A 22577-nucleotide genomic window follows, 5' to 3' on the forward strand; every position below is an offset into this window, starting at 1 on the left:
AGGTTCCTCAATGTCCTCTTGGAATGGAGTTTCTCCTCTCTGACTCTGGTTGCGAGAGTTGTCTTGGCTTAGAAAAATACTAATAATGAGATAACATCTTTTGGCAACATTTATTTTAAACTGTGAAAAGTTAAAAGTTGCTCACCAATAGGGAATGTCAAGAAGAACATCTCATAATTAAACATTCAAAGCTTTGTCTTAGCTTAAACACTGATAGTAAAGACGAGTTTACCAGCTCGATGAAATACAGCTTAGTCTTCAAAAATAATATGAATTTAATGGAAAAATTAAGATACTCCCACAATATTGCTTCAGTGGCGGCATCAACATTTAACAACGTTCTGTTAGACTGCCATGGAAGGAATTCCTGTACCTCAAAATGTTTGCATTAAGATCTCTCTCATTTGCTTCACATTTATGCGGGCAAGGAGCACTTGTGTACCCAGGAAGACTTGACCGTGAAGCCCCTGAGCCTGTGCAGCGAGTTTCTGTGATTTAAACTGAACCACAGCCTCACCAATACCATTACCATCACTGTCGTGCAATAGGAATATATTATCCTCCACCAGTTCATATTTGCGGAAAAAGTTTTTTAGCTGACTCTTCCGTACGTCTGCTGGCATGTTCCTGACAAACAGGCATGTCTGCGCTGCCGGGTTAATGCCCGGTCTTCCAGTCTTTGGTTTCTTCATTCCCTTTAACCTTATGTTCAGGGGTTTCCAAACACACCCAGCTTTGGAAGTGGCCAACATGTCCTCCATCCTCTCCTTGGTGATTGCTGAGACCTCAATGGCCTGGGACCCTACATGGCAACCATTGAGATTCAGAGCATAATCATAATCCTCAGTGCGGTCAAGAGTGAGAAATGCTGTGTCTGTTCTGTTGCCTTCCTTATCAAGAAGGTGTAATATCTTGTTGTGTGGAATGCTTGGACATCCAAACAGCTCTTTTATTTCAGTCTTTGTTATCTTGTTTGGCAGGTTGCTCACCATGACCGTGCACTCCTTAGGCGGTGACATGCCATTTGTGGAGTCACAGTCATATCTGGGCTTCTTTTGTGGCTGCATGTCTAAAGAGTCATTTGAGCGCCTCTTGGTCTGAACTTTGGAAGTGGATTGTTGTTTGTGGGATTCGGTTTCCTCAAGAGGGCCTCGCCTGGGCTTCAGTGGATCACAAGGTGGTCTTGTTTTAGGATTATTTTGTATATCTGTGGGTGCTTCCTCCTCAGCTGTTTCTTCCAAGTTGTGTGAGTTTTCACATTCCTGCAACGCACTGGTCCACATTTTCTCAGATGCTCCGCGGACCTCCACATGGATGGAGCCCAGCAGCTGATTGTTGAAGTGAAGAGCGTCACATCCATCCCGGAAGTTGGCAAACTTCACAAGGCAAGCGCGACCGAGCCCCAGCTTTACATTCACTATGACCTCCTGAACAAGAAGCCCCTTGAAGAAATGGCAGATATCCTCTTTTGTAACAGACGCCGGCAGACCAAATAATCTGACGTAGCCCGGCCTCAACTTACAAGCTTCTTCTGGAGTCTGATCAGAAACCACACCTGGGCTATCAGCTTTGGGAGCATCTACGGGTGACACTGCCTCATTGTTCTCCTCTTGCTCGTGTGACTGAAATCCTTGGAGAACCGTGACGAGCCCCAGCAGGAGAGCGGTGCAAGGATCGGCTGAGGTTGCGTTCGAAGGCGCTTGATCCGCAGCTGAGGGCTGAGGCTTCAGGACTGGAGGTGGCGGTGGAGAAGTGGCTTTCTTCTTCAACTTTGATGTCAATTTCTGCTCCAGCTCGTCCATGCTACTGATGTGTAGAGAAACCTTAGACCCTTTGAGAAAATTCCCAGTGCGGCGCATGGCAAGCTGGCCATCTCTTTGAGTGGTGAAGGCAATGAACGCTTCTCTCAAGTTTCCTCCTACAATATACACTCCTCCTTCAGGAATGTAAAGAGACTCAAAGAATTTCCTAATGTCCTCTGTGCCTGCCTTCACGTCCAGACCTTGTAATCGCAGGATTATCGGCATTTTTTCATAGCTGGTTGGAAAATATCTGAAAATGTAGAGAACAACGGCTTACGTGAACAGAAAAAAAATCCAACCACAGATGTCATCGGTTCCTAAAATTACAGGATGTTGAGTAATACAGCGAAATGACTCATGCGTCATACACAGGGCTGAGAAGAAAAGTTGGGGGAAATGTGGACATGAGCCGCTCTGTCCTCATCAAGCATGTTCAAATTACTCACCAGAGCGAGTAACCATACAAATACACGCATCCGTGCCTTATTTTAGGATCGCTCCTGTTCCCGCTGCGAAGTTGTGATTCTCGTGTGACCTCGCCGCTCGGGTCCCACGCTTTGTGCCCGTCGTCTTCTTCTCTGCCTCGGCTTCCGCTTCTTCTTCTACTTATCTTTTTTATTCTTCTTCTCTGGTTTTTTTGTGGTGTTTGGCGACCAAAATTCAACGCCTTTACCGACACCTACTGGAATGCGCTCCGGACCGGAGACAGGAGGAGGCTCACTTGTAGCCAAACTTTTCCCCAAAGAGATGATTTCTTGTTTTTGTTTTTGTTTTGTTTTGTTTTTTCTTAACATTTTGGCTCATCGGTTAAGGTTAGGGTTAGGCATATTTTGGTTGTGGCTAACATTAGGGAAATAAGAAAATTGATATGTCGATTAATTAATAATTAAATGTGTTACATTAATTCATACCTTTACCTGCCTAGGAAAAGGAAATATCTCTTTCCTCTAATGCCTATGCCTCTACTAACCTAACACTCAAATAGGGATAGTGGTAGATACTGTATTTAATTATGATCCCTTCAATAAAAGCCTTGAATATCTCTTGAATTCATGTTCTTGTCAAGATATACCAATCCGTCTCTGTTGCTTAATACGACACTTTGCATTAACCCCCGGTTCCAGGTCGAAATATCTTCCTGTGACGTTTCCCTACAGTTTGCAGAGTTGTATTTGTATTTAGTCCTTTAATGTTCTGTTTACCAGGACTCTTTGTACGTAACTCACACACTGATTGTTTCATAGGTCCTCTCAAATTTGGAGAAATCTAACACAGTCACCGACTTATCGTCTTGCCACCAGCTCAGCTCTGAAGTAATATGAGCAGCTGTGATGCCCATTGTAGTTATGGTGATGATTTCTCCTATGATTTGGACTTGCTAGATCTCTAAGGTTGAACTAAACACTTGTCACTCCAGCTCCATGTGGTTGAAAACCCACCACTTGGGCCAGATGGGGTGATGGTCCTCTTCCACTTTTACTTCTCCAATATCCATGTAGAATAACTGAGAATGAGCTCAAAATCTGATGCAGCAGAGTGGTTTATTGTATTACATTAGAGTACAATAAACTGAGCTGGTCCATGCAGCAGCTGTTTCAACATCTGTATTACACTTTATACCTTTACTACACCTTTCATTAACTCCACCTATTGTGCGGCCAAGATCAACACCCCTTCTGCCAGTGTCATTTGTACAGTCAATATGAATGTTTTACACCAATTATCTTAATGGTGTCTTGGATTTGAGCCCCTTACTAAAAATGTATATCTAATAAAATGAACACATAACGAGGTTACATATCATAAGTACTGTCTGAATAACTTCATACCTTAATAAAATCTATTTTCACACACCTCCTTGATATTTCATCTAATCAAATGTGATATTTTCATTGTGGGATGTGATTGATCCTCTATGAAACCTGCTTCAGACTAATCCGGTGGAAGAATAAGCAGGATTTGTGTGTGATACCTGAAATTATATGATGACTGGATGGAGTTAGTTTTATCTACTTGATCGAGTGAAGACGGGGACGCGCATGGATGTACAGCGGAGGCGCGCCGGGAGCGTCACCACGCGGGAAGGGATTGTGGGAGACAGGAAGCCTGTTGTTTACCATGGCGACGGGGACGCTAACGTTACTCGCTAACAGCCGCAGACTCACTGTAACGACGATATTGCTCATATTAGCGAGTGAGACGGCTCTCTGCCAGCAGTTTCTCATCCCGTACCAGGCCGTGTCGGACTGCGGGGTGGAGAGGTTTTTCGACATCGGCAGTTTGTCGTGTGTTGCGTGCGGGTCAAACCAACGGGCGAGTGAAACAGGTTCGGCCATGAGTAGCATCACTAAGTCAGATAACTCAAGCTAGCTGATTTGAAACTGGCTAATAATAAATGGCGAAGGAGCTATCTAGCTGACATTAGGATTTGGTAACTAGCCTACTATTTTATGCCTAGCAACCCACTGGTGAGCCATGGCAGTGACAGCAGTTTGACGGGAGACTGCGCTGTTGGTTAATGACCTAACGTTAGCTGCCATACACAACATTTCAGCTAAACATGGAGCATTGTGCCTGCATTCTAACCCTCTACTACTTCCCCTCCACCCGCAGGACTGAGCTGTGTTTGCCAAGCTGGCTACCGGATTCTCACCACTAATGGAGCGGCCACTACCTGTCAGATATGCCCCACCGACAAGCCCGTATGCATGCACAGTTTACCTTACCTTGCTGCACTCCCTGCACAGCTGATCTTGTCGTGGCATTGTGTTGATATGCTGTCCTGTCCATGCAGGTGGTGACAAAAGATGGGTTTGGCTGTATTCGCTGTCCAGGCATTGTGACCGATGAGGGGACATGCCATTGCCCAAAGGGGGGTATTCTGGGTGAGTCACCTGCTGCAAATATGGCATCACTATACAACGACAGAGATTTTATGCATAAGTGTTTGATGCTGAGTATGTTTTTTTTTTTTTTCACCCTCAGTGGAGAGGGATGTGCAGGGCAACCTTCTCGATGAGGCCAGGTGTGAGATATGCAATGGAAGTGGCCCCGCTTTCTCAGCACCAAACAGCAACGGGGACAGGTATCAACACCGCACAGGGATGCATAGATGAACTCAGCTGTTTCATGCAGATTTCTGACGCTGTGAATCAATAAACATGTAACCCTGTGAAGTGGACCGAAGCTTTGGAAGTTATATATTGTGCACATTATTTATTCTGGAACAATAATTAGATGAGAATAATGCTGTCGGCTGGCTCTCAACTGCACCATGATTGTATGTAAAGAGCAACAAAGGATTTTGCTACAGATTTAAGACATATCATCTTAGATTGTGTTGTTCTGTTTGTTGTGAGGACTACCATCAATTGTAATGAAGAGAAAAACACAAACATTTGAGCACCTAGTGAAAGGCTCTGGAGAATGCCAGACAACACTCTTAGCACCAGTTGCACTTTGTCACTCGCTGAAACAGTGTGTGAAGAGAGGGCTAAGTACAGTAATGAATGCTGACTCAATTCCGCGCTTCAGTGTGTGTGTGAGGTAGATTGAAAAGTTTGTGAAATTCTCTTTCAGGTGCGAGAGATGTCAAGCTTCATTCATTAACACCTCCCTTTCCTGTGTATGTGGCCAGAATAATGTCCAGGTGAGCTCAGCCATCCCTCTACCCTCGATCCACTCTCTATCATACCGTACACACACAAGTCAATAACAACCAAACCTCTCATAGAATTACTGTGTTATTAACGGCTGGTGTGAATTTCCTCAGGCGGGAGGTCTGTGTTTCCCACCCAACAGCCTCCCCACCACTGTGAACTCCAACGTCAACTTTGCTCAGCTGGTGAGTCTCTAGCTCTTCTGCTCACTCTTTTTACCTCAAGTTTTACTGTTTTGTTACTCAACCATATGTACAAATTTCATTTTTTGTTGTTGTTGTTGTTGTTGTGTTATCCCCACAGGCTCTTCCGATCCAGTCTGCATGGTTCGTCAAAAACCTGTACTCCTCATCAGCAGCATGCCTTGTAAATACTCTATTTGTCTGTCTCTTTGAAAACTACTATAGGATGAGATGCAGGTTCTACTAGTCAGCCTCTGTCATCATGGTGTGTTCATTTAAAGTTATTTAGCTATTTCAGCTGTTTTAATTGCTGGAATTTTTGGTTTGTGTAATGAAAACAGAAAAACACATTGCATCCAGTAAAGAAACACATGTAGTTTATATGCGAAAAGTAAGCAAACAATGAACTCATAAATAAACAACAAACTTATTACTCAACTTTGACATATTAATTACATGGTCCAAACATGGCAAAATAATCATCAATTAAAGTTATATATAAAAAATAAAAAAAAATAGACAGCTTACAATGATTGCTTGTATGCATTCACTCCACCTGGATGCCAAAACTCCCATGTTGATACTGAAATTTCACTTAAACAGTTGTGATGGGCTGAACCACAACATTAGAGGGAATCATGACAGTTTATCCCAGAACCTTCTTGTGTGTGTCATATGGTGTGTGTAAACAAGTTGCGTATCCACAGGTCTTCTCCAACCTGACAGCGTGCCAGGCTCTGGGGAACATGTGTGTGATGAACATGCACTCCCTCAGCAGCGTGGCCAACGATGCCTGCGGTCTCTTCAACTCCATCTTCAGATCCACAGCTGCTTTGGGCTCAACGCAGGACATTGCCTACTGGTAACTGGCACGTTTGTGAACTTAAAAAAAATAAATAAATAAAAGATTGTGCTGCATCTTGTGATTCTGCAATTTATTCCCATATGATTTGGTTTCACTCAGGCTCAGCTGTAATAAATGTCCTTGTTTCCACTATCTTCAGGAGGGCTAATCTGCCATGGCTTTTCTACGGGGATCAGCCGGGACTGGCCAGTCGAGTCCTTCAAACTGATCCCTTAACCACTGGGTTCAGTTTCAAAGGAAGTAACAAGGTCAGCAGTGAACCTTAATCCTCTTCCATAATTGGGTCAGATACTAAACAAACAAACTCCTACTTTATTGGCAATTTAAGGCCACAATAGAAAAATGGCACCTTAGGAACAGCATTTTATTTCTTTAATAACATGGCAAACTGAGTTTAAACCTGCTTTGATACAAAAAATTTAAGACATATTGCTGGCTTTTTTCAGAATATTGATATCAAGTTGCGCGCTGCTGTCTACAATGCCAGAGGGGAGTTCCTTAGATGGGACAAGATAGGAGGAGGTTATCTCCAGGTAAGATGCTGAATGAATGATCATAAACAAGTTGCCTGTCAAAACAGGAGAGGTGTGATTTTTTTTTTTTTTTTTTTTTTTTGTGTGTGTGACATAATAATCATACATGAATGGTAAAGCCAGCTGTCAAGTGTTGCCTCCCACTTCTCCTTTGCATCAACAAGCATTTTATTGTATTATTTTTAGGATAGGGTGTATTTTGCACCAACAGTTTAAAAATACATGGTTTGCACGGAAAGCTTGCTGTATTCATCTTTGGTAAAACAGTAATGGCTGTGTTGGCCACAAGGTGGGAGCAGCCCCCAATCATACAAGTCCAGTGTTCCTTTTATATCTTGTAATTTCCTCCAAACCTTTTTAACCATCTCTCATCGTCTATTTTAGCTTTGTCCCGACACAGCCACCAGACAGCAGGCAGCTTTCTACTTTGGAACCGCTTACCAGGAGAAAGTAAGAGGATCTTATTTTATTATGCTTATATACAAAGTTACTATCCATTCTGCAGCTGTGTTATATGCTGTGTGTTTGTGTGTAGTGTGATCTCTCGGTGGCAGAGTTGTTGCGTGTGTATCCAGAGCCATTATTCTATGACGTGTTTGTGGACGTTGGTGGAGGAGAGGACACAAGACTTCTTCCTCTTCCCACACTGATCCTCAACCAGCAGTACAATGGACGCTTCATCAACCAAGGTGAGGTTTCATTTCTCTGTGTGTGTATGTGTGTTTATGTGTGTAAATAATTTTAATCGAATGGCTTGTGTCATGCACAGAGAGCATGAAGAACTGGTACCTGTCTCGCCGTGTGTTCCTGGTTGACACACTGAGCGGAAGAGAGAAGACCCTCAGCGCCACGCCAAAAGTCATCCGCGTCGCCAGCAGCATCACAATAAGGCCGGTTGCAAACACACAAACGCGCTTTTTTTTCTAACTGCTTTATGCAAACCCAGTGTATGTTTATTTACATGTGATGTGCACGTTCTGTAGGTTCCAGCTGGTTCCAGCGACCCAAAAGGGACAGGTGTTCACCCCTCTGATGTCTGTGTCCTACAGTGATGTTCTCATCACAGACACCAACACACAAACTGTTCCCGTGAGTCAGTCTCATCCACACACACACACACACACACACACACACACACACACACACACACACACACCTTTACCTCATGTTTTCTAATTCAAAATATTGGGCTGAAGTTGCAATAACCTGATGACCCAAGAGTTGTTTTATGTAATCTCTAGATCATGAGCACACTTCAAAATTGTGTTTTGTCTTGGTCTTATTAGACTCTAGAGGCTCTCTTTTTGGCATGGCCCTTTTTGAGTCTATATAACTATATAGCATTTTTTTGGCCAGCTTATGTCTTATCCCCTTTACTTTTTCCAGGTATCTTTTGCTGTGGAGTATGAGATGGATCAGCACGAGACTCGTTTGAAGACAGATGTGAGTATAAGGGTCATTTAAAGAGGAAATAATTGGTTTAATAAGAGAAAGAAAAGTATTGAGAAGACAAAGGAGATTACTGGCTGTAAGTGTTTTGTGTGCACAGACTGCTCTAGGTGTGATGGGTGGTGTGGCAGTGCTCCACTCTCTGCTGAAGACTGTAAGCTGGAAGAGGAGGACCTTATCACCCAACATTGACATGGAGGTAGAATAGCAGAAACTGGCTCTTGAAAATGCCTGAATTTAAATTTCAATTACACTTACACATTCCTCTCTCCCTCTCTCTCCTCTCTCTCTATCTCTTCCTCCTTCAGACCATGCTGAGGTTCCTGTTGTTCTATGCTGGCGATCTGGCCAACGTTTTCTTCATCATCACCGTGGGAACAGGACTTTATTGGCTTATCTTTTACAAGGTTAGCATCATTGGCTTTAACCATAGACGTTGCTTTCATTCATGCGATTGAGGATTTTCATACTTGGCAGCTTTAAAATGCTGCTGCCAGTATCTCCTTTGCACAGCTCTTTCCCTTTGACCCCCTTTTCATTTGGTTTCCTTTTAAATCAAGGAAGGGTGGATGTTTTCTTAACTCCTTAATGTTTTTTTCCCTCCTTTCTCTGCACTCTTCAGACGTTGGAGGCAAGTCTTTTCCCTCTTTAATCTTTCCTAGACATTCTTCCTTTACCTTCCTTGCCCCAATTAGTTTCATGAAACCATAGGAAGATGTGATTGTTATTGGCTGCTGTCTGTCATGATTTGTGTTTGTTTGTGTGGATTTAGGCCCAACAGTTTGTATCCGTGCTGCTACCTTTGCCTGCTCAAGAGGAACAATTTGTGACATACATTGGCTGTGCTTTCGCTTTCAAGGTGACAAACACACACTGAATGTAGTAGATGTGAAAATGAATATTCGGTTTGAAAGCTGCCTGACGTGTTTGTGTGCTGAACATACTGTTTGTATTATGTGTACCTAGGCGATCCAGTTCCTCCATAAGCTCATCCAGCAGTTATCAATTGATGTGTTCTTCATTGACTGGGAAAGACCACGAAGCAAAGCCAGCAGGACGTTCCAAGGTACAAACATGTTTAGCCTTTTTTTTCCCCACAAACTCAGACCTGAAATCACCCGCTCTTGAATCAGCGATTATGCTTTGTGTTTAATAAGTAATCATCCAGCGGTGCTAAGTCTAGTTACTGTATCAATTCTTGCTTTCAGCCGCCAGTGAGCCGAAGCGTGACCCCTCTCCAGTCAGCATCTGGAGGACCTACTTTGTGGCCAACGAGTGGAATGAGATCCAGACCATCCGCAAGATCAGTCCGACTTTTCAGATCATGGCTGTGCTCTTCCTTCTAGAAGTATGTCTTACAAACACACTCTTCTGGCTTTCCTGATTTTTTTTTTTTTTGAGCATTTTGTTGTTTTGCATTTCTTATTCCTGTTATTGTCCCGCTGTATTGTCTAGGTGGTGGGCTTCTCCAGTCTGGCCCTGAGGGATCCCTGGTCAACATTAAAGCGCTCCCCCGAGGCATACACCCCTCCCTACAGCTTGACACTGCGCTACGGCCTTGCAGCCACGCTTTGGCTCTGTGTCGGACTTTTGCAGGTGAAACTGCCAAGAGCTGTAGCCTTTATTATCCCGGTGCTCACAAAAGCACCTCCCTCTCAGCTTTAACAGTCTGTTTAGAGAAATGATGGGATGAATGAATGCCTGGAAATCTCTCTTAGGCAATAATTTATCTTACAAAACCATAATGATTTATCTTTCCAGGTAATATTCTTCACAGTGTTCCATGAACGCTTTGTAGAGGACAAAATCCGCCAGTTTGTGGATCTCTGCTCCATCAGTAATGTAAGTATAGCACGTGTTTGTAATTAGGGCTGGGTTAAATTAATCAATTTTAAGATTTTAATCAGTCTTTATTATAACAGTCTGATTAATTTAATCCATGAATCCATCTTTTGATATATTTTTGTTCCCCCTGTGGGAATTGTAACTGAAACCCTAACCCAGTCTATATAGAACTGAAAATCAAATCAAGTCATTACCTTTTGAATTGGGAATCAAATCAAATTAGCAAACCAGTGACAATACCCCACCATATATGTAATGTTTTTACTTGCATGCATTTCGTCTCTCCATTTTTCCATGTAGGTTTCCGTCCTACTACTCTCCCACCGGTGTTTTGGCTACTACATCCACGGGCGATCAGTGCACGGCCACTCCGATACCAACATGGAGGAGATGAACTCCAACTTAAAGAGAGAAGCTGTGTGTACAGTGACAGACTACATGCTCTGTTTGCACTTAAGACATGTTTAAACTTTATTGCTGATCAACAATATAACCACCCTCTCTCTGTTTCTGCAAATCTGTCTCTGTCTAAAGGAGTCCCTCTGTGGTCAGAGGGGACTGCTTCCAAACACAGACACTCAGACCTTTCAGGTCTCCATCAACAACCACCTCCGCGCACAGTATGATAGGATACGGGAGCCACTCAGCAGGGTGTGTGCTTGTCTCTTGCTTGCATCTGTAACTGAGATGTAATCTGTTGCAGACAATGGGAAAAGTGATTCCCTGTTTTGAGCTTTTTATTTTCTTGTATGCTTCAGAGAAACGGGCCGTCCCGGTTGGTAGACGCATCCTCAGCCAACCCGTTTGAGCAAAGCACCAGAGCCTACAACACCTTGAACCGCTTCCTGGGATCTATTATAGACCATGTCAGTACAAATGCACATTGATACACACACACACACACACACACACACACACACACACACACACACACACACACAAACATATATATACATACAGGAATAGAATTTGATTTGATTGAATATCAATTGTTGCATAAAAAGGTAGAGTGAGTGTGCATAAATTGTTTGCAGTGTCCTAGATATATTTGGTACAGACTAGCTTTTTTCATTCTCATGTTGTGCTTCATTAACCACAGGCAAACCGCGACATAGACTACATAGTGAAGGACAAGCTGCTGTTTGAGAGAGTGATAGGGATGGAGTTCCTTGAGCCCGGTGAAAAAAGCATCTTCTACAATGGTAATGATCTCTGGTGCACATCATGTTTGTGCATGTGTGCATGCATGTTTGTAATGTCTGTTTGCTTTTCTCTGTGTAGATGAGGCCCACTCCTTCAGTGACGTGCTGTTTTATGGAAATGAGGCCACGCTGCTGATCTTTGACACTTTGTTCTTCTGTGTAGTCGACCTTGGAGCGCAGAGCTTTGTACTTGCAGCTGTGCTTACGTACATACAGCAAATGGTCAGTAATTTGTGTGCATATGTCTTCGTCACTGTGCTAAAAAGTGCACTCATGCATGTGTAACCATGTCCAATAAAAACTATATCATCCATTACAGGTATTTCGCTTGATCCGCAACAGTTTTGGAAGGAGAAACCTTGCCAGTAAGACTTTGGTGGATCAGCGATTCTTGATATAGAAGTCCACGCCGAGTAATGGATAATGCCAATGTTGTGTAGCGATGTGTTTCTAGAAAATCTTAACAGACTCTTCACAACAGCCATTTTGATGGGGAATGAAAAAGCAGAGTAGACACAGGTGTTACTAATGACATTAATAAAGGTTCCTTTCCACTGAGGTCTGACAGAGTCCAGGCCTTTCTACTGCATATTCTGCTTCACTGGAGAGACTCTGCCAAGCTCCAGTAGAATGAAACCTGAATTAATATCATCAGTAACACCTGTTTTTTTTTTTTTTGTTTGTTTGTTTGTTTTTTAGATTTCATGTCACAGTGGCTGCTGTGGAAAAGGTCTTTTGTTTACAGCTTGACCAGCGATTGCTTTTCCTGTTCTACTTTTTCTACATTTTTGTATATGCAGTGTTTTTCACCACTGATTCAGTGATTTGAATATTTTGGTCCATTTTTGTACAGTGTTCAGTATTTTTGCTGATTAAAATTTTACCTTTGATATGAAGACGGACTTGTTTCACAGTATTTGCTCTGGTGGTTTTGTTCCTGTTGATAGATGTTAGTATTAAGTGAGGCAGGATAAATCAAGCCAGAACCAACGTGGAAGCTGCTCTCGCAGATTTTTTTTCTCTGTGTTTTTAGGCAATATTTCAGAGCCTGTTCAAACAACACCACTGACTGTCATAGTGATTATCACTAATATAAGTAATCAATAACTAATAAATTGTTTTAAAGAGAATATGTGACCCAACATTGAAAAATGTGCTCGTTATGAATGATGTTTCATATAGGATATTTATTTTTGCAGTCAGAGCATTTAAGTGTAGAATGGTCATTAAATTATTTTTAATTTCTTACTCAGTCTTATGAGCTGTAACTTAAAAAGGGTATTCTATAAAATGAAATCAGCTTAATTGTGTAACCCTTGACCACAAATTCATCACTATCTCATATTACAGACAATAAGCTGATCAGTGTAATTGTAATTGAATAACAGTGCAGTTGTGTAATTGATTGGGTTTGCACATTGGACTTCTTTTTATTTGTTTATTTATTTTTTTTAATTTAAGAAAAAACTGACAGAAGAACTGACATCATTAACACTGTGCATAACGAGACAGTTAAGACACAAAGTACACTCAGTACAGTACAGAGATATAACAGGAGTAGTAAAAAAAACAAAAAAGCCTGTGATTAATTTGACATCATCGAGGCTGAGCGCCGAGCCAATCAGCGCTCACGCTGCGCCCCGGCGTCCGGGACTGATGCAGCGCAGAGGGCTCGGCACTCAGACATGAACTTCAACAAGCACGTCAAATCCATCGGATAAGGTGAGAGGACGCCTTCACTTGGTGCTTCATTCACATTTTTTTAAAGAGAAATTGTAACTTATAAGTGTGCATGTGGGATGCAACCAATCTCTCATTACAGCAAAAATGACCCAGCTTGGCAGTCGGAGGGTGTAAGGTTAACGCAGACGGCTAGCTTAAATGTGTGTGTCCTGCTAGGTTGGCTGACGCATGTTGTAGCTGCTGGACAGACGGCGTCATGTCCAGCGGCACAGCGGCGCACCGTGTGGTCTTATACAACCGCACAGACAGGGTTTCTTCTGCTGAAGGTCCCGGCGTTTGATTTGTGATTTCTCTACGGTTGTGTAGACTAGCCTCCTAGCTGGGAGGCTAGGTATGTCAACAAATATGGCAACTTTTTGTAACGCTGGGATGGGCCCTTCTGTGACTTGTATACAACTTGTTGGTGTAGCTCTTTCTTCGCTAGTGGCAGCTCGGTTTGTCTTCTCACCGGATATTTTGTCTCAAACATCCAGCAGCTTTTGAGCAGCTAGTTTTGCTGATAACCTTACATTGTCTGGAGGCTGCCTGCAGCTCCTCTCCAGCCGGATAAAAATGAGAATATCCTCCCTCGAGCTGCACAGAGACTGAGCATTTAATTCGTGATGCGAGGCATAGCTCAGATTCAGTTCAGTGGGACATTACCGGGCAGAACATTTCGCAAGTTTGCAAATGTCATGGCCAGGATTCATACCAGGGCTATTAATAGTTGGCCATTCCAGCCCTGCAAGATCTGCTCATGGAGCCACAGAGCAGAGCTGCAGCTGAAGCCAGACACCAGGGCATGCTGTCTCGGTTGTTCTGTCACTAAGTTAATACACACTCATGAAAGTCAGATGGAGCGGGTCACTGACCCTGCATTTCTGAAATGAGGCAGGTCGGCTCTCTTACATCACCAGTCTTACAATCCAGACTGTGGCATGACAGCTCTGAGACAGTTTGCATATGAGATTAGTAGACTACACCTATCACAGCAGTATTGTCAAGTACTGTTTCAGTTTCTTTATTGCAGTAGATTTTTTTTTTTTTTTTTTTTTTTTTTTTTGCTTGCCCTTTATAACATGCTGATTATACTTTTCTATAACACACACACACAGCCCTCCTAGCAGTGTCCTAAATTAACTTTTTGGCTGTCCCATAAAGGGCTTGTAAAGTTTTAAAAAAAAAAAAAAAAAAAAAGTGCCTGCCAAGAGTATTTTTAAAATAATGATGATAAATATATTTTCATAGAAATATCACCTTGTCTGTTTTCAGTGCTTTTGCTCACAGAATTAGGTACTGTGTGACACATTAAAACCTGCTCACTCACATATGCATTGGACACTCATTCATTTTCCTCTTTGGTGGCCTCACCCCTTCTGGCCGCATGGAAATGACATTAAGTTTCATCTTACACCAGGCTAGTTAACCAGCCAGCCAGCAGAGACACCGGACGGAACGACTGCTCAAGATTAAATGCTACCGCTGGGATGCGGTTTTGATTTGATTTGGTTTTCTCATGGTCAGAGAGCATGTATGGTGGCCAGCAGGGACAATGTTTAAAAGCTGGCAAAGACCAAAGACTGTTTACAAAAGAGGTTTTCGATTGCTATTGTGTTCGAGTAGCTACTGGCCAAAATGAATATCAATTTTAGTGATATTCATTTTGGACTCTGCTCCCACCCCTCCCAACTTCAAGAGCTCACGCCATCCCGCATTCTGTCTGTCTGTTTGCACATTATACAACACATGGTGCACATAGAAAGAAGTGTGTTTCCAATACTCTCTCTGCTGCATGTTCAGGGACATGCAGCAGAGAGAGTATTGTTTGTTTTTGAGTGCTATGCCTCTGAGTTCAGTGTGTCTGTGCCTCTCTGGTAGGTGTGTATGCATCAGTGGTGCACTGTGTGTGTCCCTGAAGTGCACCATCAGCCATGCCTGTGACATCACAGCTTCTCCGGGCTTTGCCCCGTGCCAAGCTCTTGGCCCCCAGCCTGTTACCATGTCAACACCAGTCGCACTTAGGGCCCATTTCTCACCGACACGCCTCAAGACACCCTTCCCATATTTGGCGGTTTCACCTTCCCTCAAGAGGTTACCGGACCACCTCAGACCTCTGCAGCTACACCCTCACCCCTCCGCAGGTCAATTCCATCCTGAAAGCCAATGAGTACAGCTTCAAGGTTTGTGGGATGACACACTCAAACAGAAAACACATTTTGCCCCTTTGCCTCCAGTCAGTATCACCAATAAAGCTTTTACAGTGTCATTTTTGTACATTGTGTTTCTAGGTGCCAGAGTTTGATGGGAAGAATGTGTCATCAGTGATGGGGTTTGACAGTAACCAGCTACCAGCCAATGCTCCCATAGAGGACCGGCGCAGTGCGGCCACCTGTCTGCAGACTCGAGGAATGCTGCTGGGTGTGTTTGATGGTCATGCTGGCTGTGCCTGTGCCCAGGTAGAGAGAGATAAATCTGATGTAGCCTACTACTTATGTTCCTGTCATTTCTTTTTCTTTTCTTTTCTTTTTGTTTTTGGCATTTCTGTTTTATTTGACAGTCACAGTATAGCTAGACAGGAAAGGCAGGGGAGACAGAGGGGATGACATGCAGCAAAGGACCTGAGGTCGCTGCGATCGGGACTAAGCCCTGGTACATGGTACACACTCTTAACCGGTGAGCCACCGGCGCGCCCACATTCCTGTCATTTCAGTCTAATGCACTTGATGTCACTTATCTTTTCATTGTGAGAAAAAAAATCATAATTTAAAGATCAAGCACATCAAGATGAATTTCTGTACATATCAGGGCTCAGCTGTAAGGCTTGATCAATGGTCTGGAGCAATTAACTGCCACTTACTTGTGCCTGTGGATTAGTCAGTAAATAAACAAGTCAATGGTGTTAGTATTTTTCACCCAGTGCTAAGCCTCTCTGCTATGCCTTTGGCTCACTCTCATTACTTATTCTTTCGCCAATCAGAATAGGCATTACTACTTAGTTACTGTTTGTATATGATGGCATGTTCTTTGAATTACCTAGCAAAAGGAAAATTGTTTTCCTCAGTTATGGAAGCAACAGTGTCAGTGGGTTTAAAATGTTGAATCAGGGGGTGGCCCGGTAGCTCACGAGGTAGAGCACGTACCACTTGTTAAGGCTGAGTCCTGGGTTCGAAGCATAGCGGATCAGATTGGCCCATGTGTTTTAAAGCCACCGACAAATACTGCCAGGACGCATTCATTGCCAACAACAAGAACTGGCAGTACCTAGCCAATATGTTGGCAGAGCAAGTAGCTAAAACAACCTCTTTTGAGGTTTCATATTGGCAAGATGGAGAAATGGAGAAATTTACTGGCCTTTTGAAATGACACTGTCTTTTCTCCTCATATTACTATGTGTTGGGTTCAAATCTGGGCCACACCCTTTGCTGCTGTCATCCCCACTCTCTGCCTTGTCTTTCCTGTATCTCTCCACTGTGACTGTCTAATAAAGCAGAAACACCAAAAAATAATCTTAAAAAAAGAAGAGGATTATTCAATTTTTTTTAAAGAATCAATTGCCTACTTTTGATAAATTCTGTAATTTTGCAGCTCTTTATCATGATCAGTCAACATACATTTTACAGTTTATGAAAAATTGATAGAAAAGCATTTATTTTCCTTTCCCTGGTCCAGAAGGGTCAAGTAGATTCCTAAGGTGCTGACAGTGCAACTGGCAGTGCAAACTTGCATACCTGCTCTGTCAATAGTTAGTTTCAGCAAGGACAAATATCTTGTAACATGTAAGTCTGTCAGTAGTCAATACTGAAAACATTTTTTTTCTAGCAAATATAAGTTTGCTTGTAAGAAGGTAGTACATCTTCATCTTCACTGTGTTCTATGTGTTCTGTTATCTTCACCGTTTCATTTGTTGTATTATGTTCTGTTTTCATCTCCTTTTCCCTGCCAGGCGCTGAGTGAGAGGTTGTTTTACTACATCGCTGTGTCCCTGCTGCCTCATGAGACTCTGTGTGACCTGGAGGCAGCAGTGGAGGCTGGCAGGGCCCTCAGCCCCATCCTGCAGTGGCATAAACACCCCCATGACTACTTCAGCAGGGAGGCTCAGACTCTCTACTTCAACAGCCTCCGAACCTACTGGCAGGAGCTGATAGACCTCAACAGGTGAGGGGAGGGAGGCCCAGCATTTCCTTCTACTGTAATTTCTCTGTTTCTCTCTCACATATATTTTTGTGTCTCTGTTCTCAGCCCAGGAGAGATTCCAGACACTAGGGAGGCCTTGCTTAATGCCTTCAAGAGGCTGGACAATGACCTTTCCCTGGAGGCTCAGGTGGGGAAGCTCCACTGAAATGTAATCCAGTTTTGTCAGCTACAGTTTAAAAAAAGTAGCTGTAACTAGTAATTAGTTATTCACCAAATGTAAACATTTAATACATACTAACTTTTTTGTCAAATCTTCAATAACACCTCTCAATCTAAAATGTTTAAAATGATGGTTAAGAGAAAAGCATGGAAAAAAATGTTCATATAAGTCATGGAAATTCAACATGTTAGTCATGGTAAGTCAGGGAATTTTACATTTGAGAGGGACCTCTGGTCTTCTTCTTGTCAGGGAAATATTAACATACTTATTGAATATCAGCTCCGCTTCACAGCAGTGGTGTAACCATCCAAATTTAAACTTTTATTGCTTTGAGGTGAGCTCGGGTCTCTTTGCCAGTGCCTCTGCCCTGTAATTCAAACCTGACATGAGCCATATCATAACTGGAAGCTGACGACGGTGTTTCTGTGTCTGTCCAGGTGGGAGACCCGAATGCTTTCCTGCACTACTGGGTTCTGAGAGTGGCCTTTTCCGGAGCAACGGCATGTGTGGCTCACATCGATGGACAAGACCTGTATGGCCGATAAATTCATAAACTTATTTCTCCCTGTGTCTCGTCAGTTGATACTTTATCTTAGCTGTGGGCTTTGAGTAAGAAAAATATTACTGAACATTAAGAAAAAAGGTTATATTACAGAGGTCATTATAATTTTTTCGTACTTTTTATTACTCATTGAAGGTGAAAAAATGCATTTTGACTTAAATGGGCCTGAGTGCATAAAGGGTTTTTTTTATGTCACATCAGGCATTTCTGACCTTGACTCTTCTCCTTTCTGTTCCTAAGGTATATCGCCAATGCAGGGGATGGGCGGGCGGTGTTGGGGGTGCAGGAGGAGGATGGCTCATTCAGTGCTCACACTCTGTCTAACGACCACAATGCCCAGAATGAGGATGAGGTGACTCGAATACGGAGTGAGCACCCGCCATCAGAGAGGAAGACAGTCATACGACAGGTACTGAGATTGTTTGTCTATACTTTTCACCTAATTTGGTTGTTACCATGACATTATGTTACTGAGAGCCTTTCCACCCTTTTGTCTGCCCCTCTCCCTCTCTATCTGCCCGTCAGGACCGATTACTTGGCCTCCTTATGCCATTTCGTGCATTTGGTGATGTCAAGTTCAAGTGGAGCATTGAGTTGCAGAAGCGTGTGCTGGAGTCCGGACCCGACCAGCTCCATGAAAACGAACATACAAAGTTTATACCTCCCAACTACCACACACCCCCCTACCTGACTGCTGAGCCTGAGATTACATACCACAGACTGCGGCCACAAGATCGCTTCCTGGTGAGAGACCCGCCAGCAACACATCACCTATTTCTGTACATCTGTTACCAAATTACCAAGTGCTGTGTGACATTTAATTCCAAAATAAGATTTGTGCCTCTCAGAAAAAAGTTCTGAATGCAGGCATGAAAGTACAGCTCATTGATTACTCTTAAAAAAAATTTGTGACCTTTCCTTACAAATTTTATGGTTTGAAACAGTCTTTAAAATAGTGGCTAATGGATTTCAGGTAGGAATATATTTACAAAATGGAAACAAGAGAATCTTGAATGTGCTACAAACATGGTGCAGAATATCAGAACACTTCAAAAGGAGTCTTCTTTTCAGAAAAATTGCCAGACCCGGCCGCGGCACCGGGTCTGGTCTGCCGGATCTGACAGGTGAGCGGCGCACACATAGCCTACTGCCATATCAATTTTTGTTCATACGCGGCTGCAATGACTGCGCAATGCGGCCATTCGCCGGTAATCGCGGTATCAGGCGAGCCTACCTACTGGTTTACATATGCACAATACATGTGTATTTGCTTAGACCCCCAGTATTAGACGAGGGCGTTTTTTCAGGGCATTTTCAATGGAAAAAATATTGTCTTATATTCGGATGAATACGGTAATGTATTAACTTCGATCACGCAACCTTTTCTTCCACCTCCTCTCCTCTCCTCCACAGTCAGACACACACACACGAGTTGCGACACCCCCTCCTCAACATGCGCTGCCTGTTTACAACGGACTCGGACTGTTGGGGCGGGTGTTAATCAAAACAAACCAATCATGTCTTGACCTCTTCACAGGTTGCTGGCCTCTGATTGGCCTGGCCTGTCTCTCTGACTTAAAAAAAAAAAAAAAAAAAAAAACAAGATCAGACTGGTGAGGCCAGCCGGCCGGCGACCTGTTTTTTAAAAAAAAAAAAAAAAAAAAAAAAAGACGGTCAGGCCACCGGGCCAGTGACAGGCCGGCACAAACACAATGACCTCCAATCAATGTCCACTTCAGGGTGTGACTGACCATTGTTTTCCACCCCCAACAACTTAAGCACAGGAAGCCCAACGCCTACAAACCGATTTTATAAAAAGTAAAATTAGAGATTAAAAATTAGATTAACTCGATTAAAAAACATAACACGCTAAATATGACTGTAATTAATTAATCTCAATTAACGCGATAATTTGACACCACTAGTTTCAGCATCAATCTTCAGACAGTTTACAGTTATTCATATTCAAAAGTGTAGCAGATATATTGTTTTGAAATCAAATTTACCCTTGAATTCATGCTTGGGCTGACCAATGCTAATTTACCAATGATAGCCAAAAGTCATATATTGGACAGTTCTGATCATGTGTTGCGTGCCCCGGTGGCTCAACTGGTGGAGTGCGTACCACTTATCAAGGCTGAGGCCTTACTACAGCGGCCTGCGTTCAAATGCGAATGAGTCATCCCGTTTCCCCTTCCTTTCCTGTCTCTCTCTACTGTGACTGTCCAATAAAGCAGAAAAAAAGAATCAAAAGAAGTTCTGATTGTGTTTTCTGACAGCTCTCCATCATCTGTCTCAACAGGTGATCGGTTCAGACGGCCTTTGGGAGACTCTCCACAGACAGGAAGTGGTCCGTATTGTTGGGGAGTATTTAACAGGGGTGCACCAGCGCCAGCCCCTCACAGTTGGAGGCTACAGGGTCACCCTGGGACAGATGCAGGGCCTGCTGGAAGAGAGGAAGGCTCGCATGTCCACAGCCTTCGAGGATCAGAACGCAGCGACCCACCTGATTCGTCACGCGGTGGGGAACAACGAGTTCGGCACCGTGGACCACGAGAGGCTGTCCAAAATGCTGTCGCTGCCCGAGGAGCTGGCTCGCATGTATCGTGATGACATCACCATCATCATCACTCAGTTCAACCCTCATGTGATTGGAGCACAGAGACAGGAAGAGCAGTCCTGAGCCTGAAGTGCATATGAACCGATAAAAGCCATTCACCCATGTCGTACTGAGGACTAACGCACACAAACGCTTTCTTCTTTAACCACACTCATGCACCTATAAGCACACACACTGTGGACAGACAGGCCATAATATTAAGAATCTCTCTCCAGGACTTGCAGTCAATTTGTTTTTAATACTATTTATGTTACAAATGTGTGTGATCGTATGCAGTCCAAGTGGAATTTCTTGTGAAGAGATCTCACAAGATGAAGGTAAGATCACATGGCATGACAGCCTTGATTTTCACACACTTGCTTCAGATATTTATGTAGCCAATGCTCCTGTGTGGGACGCTGTTACAGACTCGTCTTTTGTGCCAAAAGATTCCAGCCCCTCGCCCTCCGAAAGGCCAAGTGGGGCTTGAATTTATGTGAATTCCAAAGGGGGTGAAGGACGGGACTTCACAGGGAAGGAAGACGCCTGAGGGGGGCAGGGGACACAGCACTGAATCGACTTCCTGACGTTTTCACAGACAATCTTAAGCTGAGTTGTGTCCTGCTAAAACTACAATCTGTCCGTGCTGTATTCTCTGCACCGCTGAATTGGCCAGGCCGCAGCAGGCGCCGTCGTTTTCACTTTGTAGGATGTCTCTGTTCCTGAGACTGATGTTACAGCAGAGGACAGTGTCTCTGTTTCTCTCCATATTCTTCCTGTTTTCGAAACGCTCTTTTCACATCTCGTATTCGTTTTACATACATTTTTAACCTCGGCAAGCATGAAACCTTTCACCACCACAGATGGAATGTCACCCACCTGGCTTTTCCGTGACTTTGCCTCAGCGAAATATGTAATCATAAAGCCACTTACACTCTTGTCTCTCACATACAGTAAAGCACTACTTTGTCTCGAATCCTGGTGAACTGAATGCCGTTTTCAGTCAAGATCAATAGTGTCGGACGAAGCAGAAGGCAGGAGCCCAGTGACAGGAATTCCAGTTTTTCAAAGCTGTGTTCACGCATGGTTACATAAGCAGAGACAGTGATTGAAAACCACCGTACAATCAGCGTGTCAAAGACTCGCTGCAGCTCCGGAGCTCAGAAAACAATGCACAGCTTCTGTCTTTGAGCCGTTGGCAAACAGTGATGGACATTGTGGTTGTTCTCCATGGCGTCTAGGCTATATGGTTAAAAGGGACACGTATTTAAACCTGTCATGTACAAACTTGTCTGTGTTTCCGTTTTGCTCGTCTTGTACACAAATGTCAAAAATGCCAGGAAATATGTAAACTTATATTCTGTAAAGGTTATTACAGCTATTGCAGGGTGTGTATTTTATTCTGTTTTATTTTATTTTATTGTATTGCAGAGAAACTGTATTGTTGCCTTATATTTTTTCATGTTGGGTCATTTGGGAGCCTTACTGACAGTTTGTTACTGCTTCTGATGTTACTACGCATGTCAGACACATGAGATCGGGAACAGCAGAAGCAAGCCAGTCTCCTGACAAAATCACCATCAAAACAGTGATCACGGGCTCCTGGTTGGACGCCAGCGGTGTTTACGCCCAAATGAACAGAAAGAATGTACATCTGAAAGAAGCTGTCTGAATACTTGAAGGTTATTTACTCAGCTTTACCAGTGTGTTACTCGTCTTTATCTACAGTTGTATGTATAAGCTGTACTTTATGTGGGTTTTGTATTTGGAATGATTTAATAAAAGTAAGACTACGCACAGCCA

The 22577-nt window shown here is 43.2% G+C and overlaps 3 protein-coding genes across 4 annotated transcripts; 2 read left to right on the forward strand and 1 right to left on the reverse strand.

The window, feature by feature from the left end:
- Positions 1 to 99: 99 nt before the first annotated feature.
- Positions 100 to 2390, reverse strand: rbm12ba (RNA binding motif protein 12Ba). The gene is made up of 2 exons (XM_030072171.1): positions 2249 to 2390; positions 100 to 2052 (listed from the first exon to the last, which is right to left on the reverse strand). The coding sequence occupies exon 2, from the start codon at positions 2025 to 2027 to the stop codon at positions 375 to 377; it is 1653 nt and encodes a 550-aa protein (XP_029928031.1). The 5' UTR covers positions 2028 to 2052; positions 2249 to 2390; the 3' UTR covers positions 100 to 374.
- Positions 2391 to 3895: 1505 nt separating this feature from the next.
- Positions 3896 to 12433, forward strand: tmem67 (transmembrane protein 67). 2 transcript variants are annotated; one of them, XM_030072168.1, is made up of 29 exons: positions 3896 to 4128; positions 4416 to 4504; positions 4597 to 4687; positions 4788 to 4887; positions 5382 to 5451; positions 5575 to 5646; positions 5765 to 5827; positions 6351 to 6505; positions 6648 to 6756; positions 6955 to 7041; positions 7426 to 7491; positions 7577 to 7730; positions 7811 to 7931; positions 8025 to 8130; positions 8428 to 8484; positions 8591 to 8689; positions 8799 to 8897; positions 9113 to 9121; positions 9263 to 9349; positions 9457 to 9556; positions 9699 to 9838; positions 9946 to 10086; positions 10252 to 10332; positions 10636 to 10752; positions 10870 to 10986; positions 11094 to 11201; positions 11435 to 11537; positions 11617 to 11759; positions 11857 to 12433. In XM_030072168.1, exons 1-29 carry the CDS (start codon positions 3921 to 3923, stop codon positions 11935 to 11937), a joined length of 2973 nt encoding a protein of 990 aa, XP_029928028.1. In that variant the 5' UTR covers positions 3896 to 3920; the 3' UTR covers positions 11938 to 12433. The 2 variants fall into 2 exon arrangements, with proteins under 2 accessions (XP_029928028.1, XP_029928029.1); XM_030072169.1 differs by lacking the exon at positions 9113 to 9121.
- A 726-nt stretch (positions 12434 to 13159) lies between these two features.
- On the forward strand, positions 13160 to 22577 carry pdp1 (pyruvate dehydrogenase phosphatase catalytic subunit 1). The gene is made up of 9 exons (XM_030072618.1): positions 13160 to 13259; positions 15138 to 15439; positions 15548 to 15715; positions 17203 to 17414; positions 17499 to 17580; positions 18051 to 18145; positions 18416 to 18584; positions 18701 to 18919; positions 20478 to 22577. Exons 2-9 carry the CDS (start codon positions 15191 to 15193, stop codon positions 20856 to 20858), a joined length of 1575 nt encoding a protein of 524 aa, XP_029928478.1. The 5' UTR covers positions 13160 to 13259; positions 15138 to 15190; the 3' UTR covers positions 20859 to 22577.

This window comes from Myripristis murdjan, chromosome 16 (genome assembly GCF_902150065.1).
Source record: "Myripristis murdjan chromosome 16, fMyrMur1.1, whole genome shotgun sequence".
Taxonomy (NCBI): domain Eukaryota; kingdom Metazoa; phylum Chordata; class Actinopteri; order Holocentriformes; family Holocentridae; genus Myripristis; species Myripristis murdjan.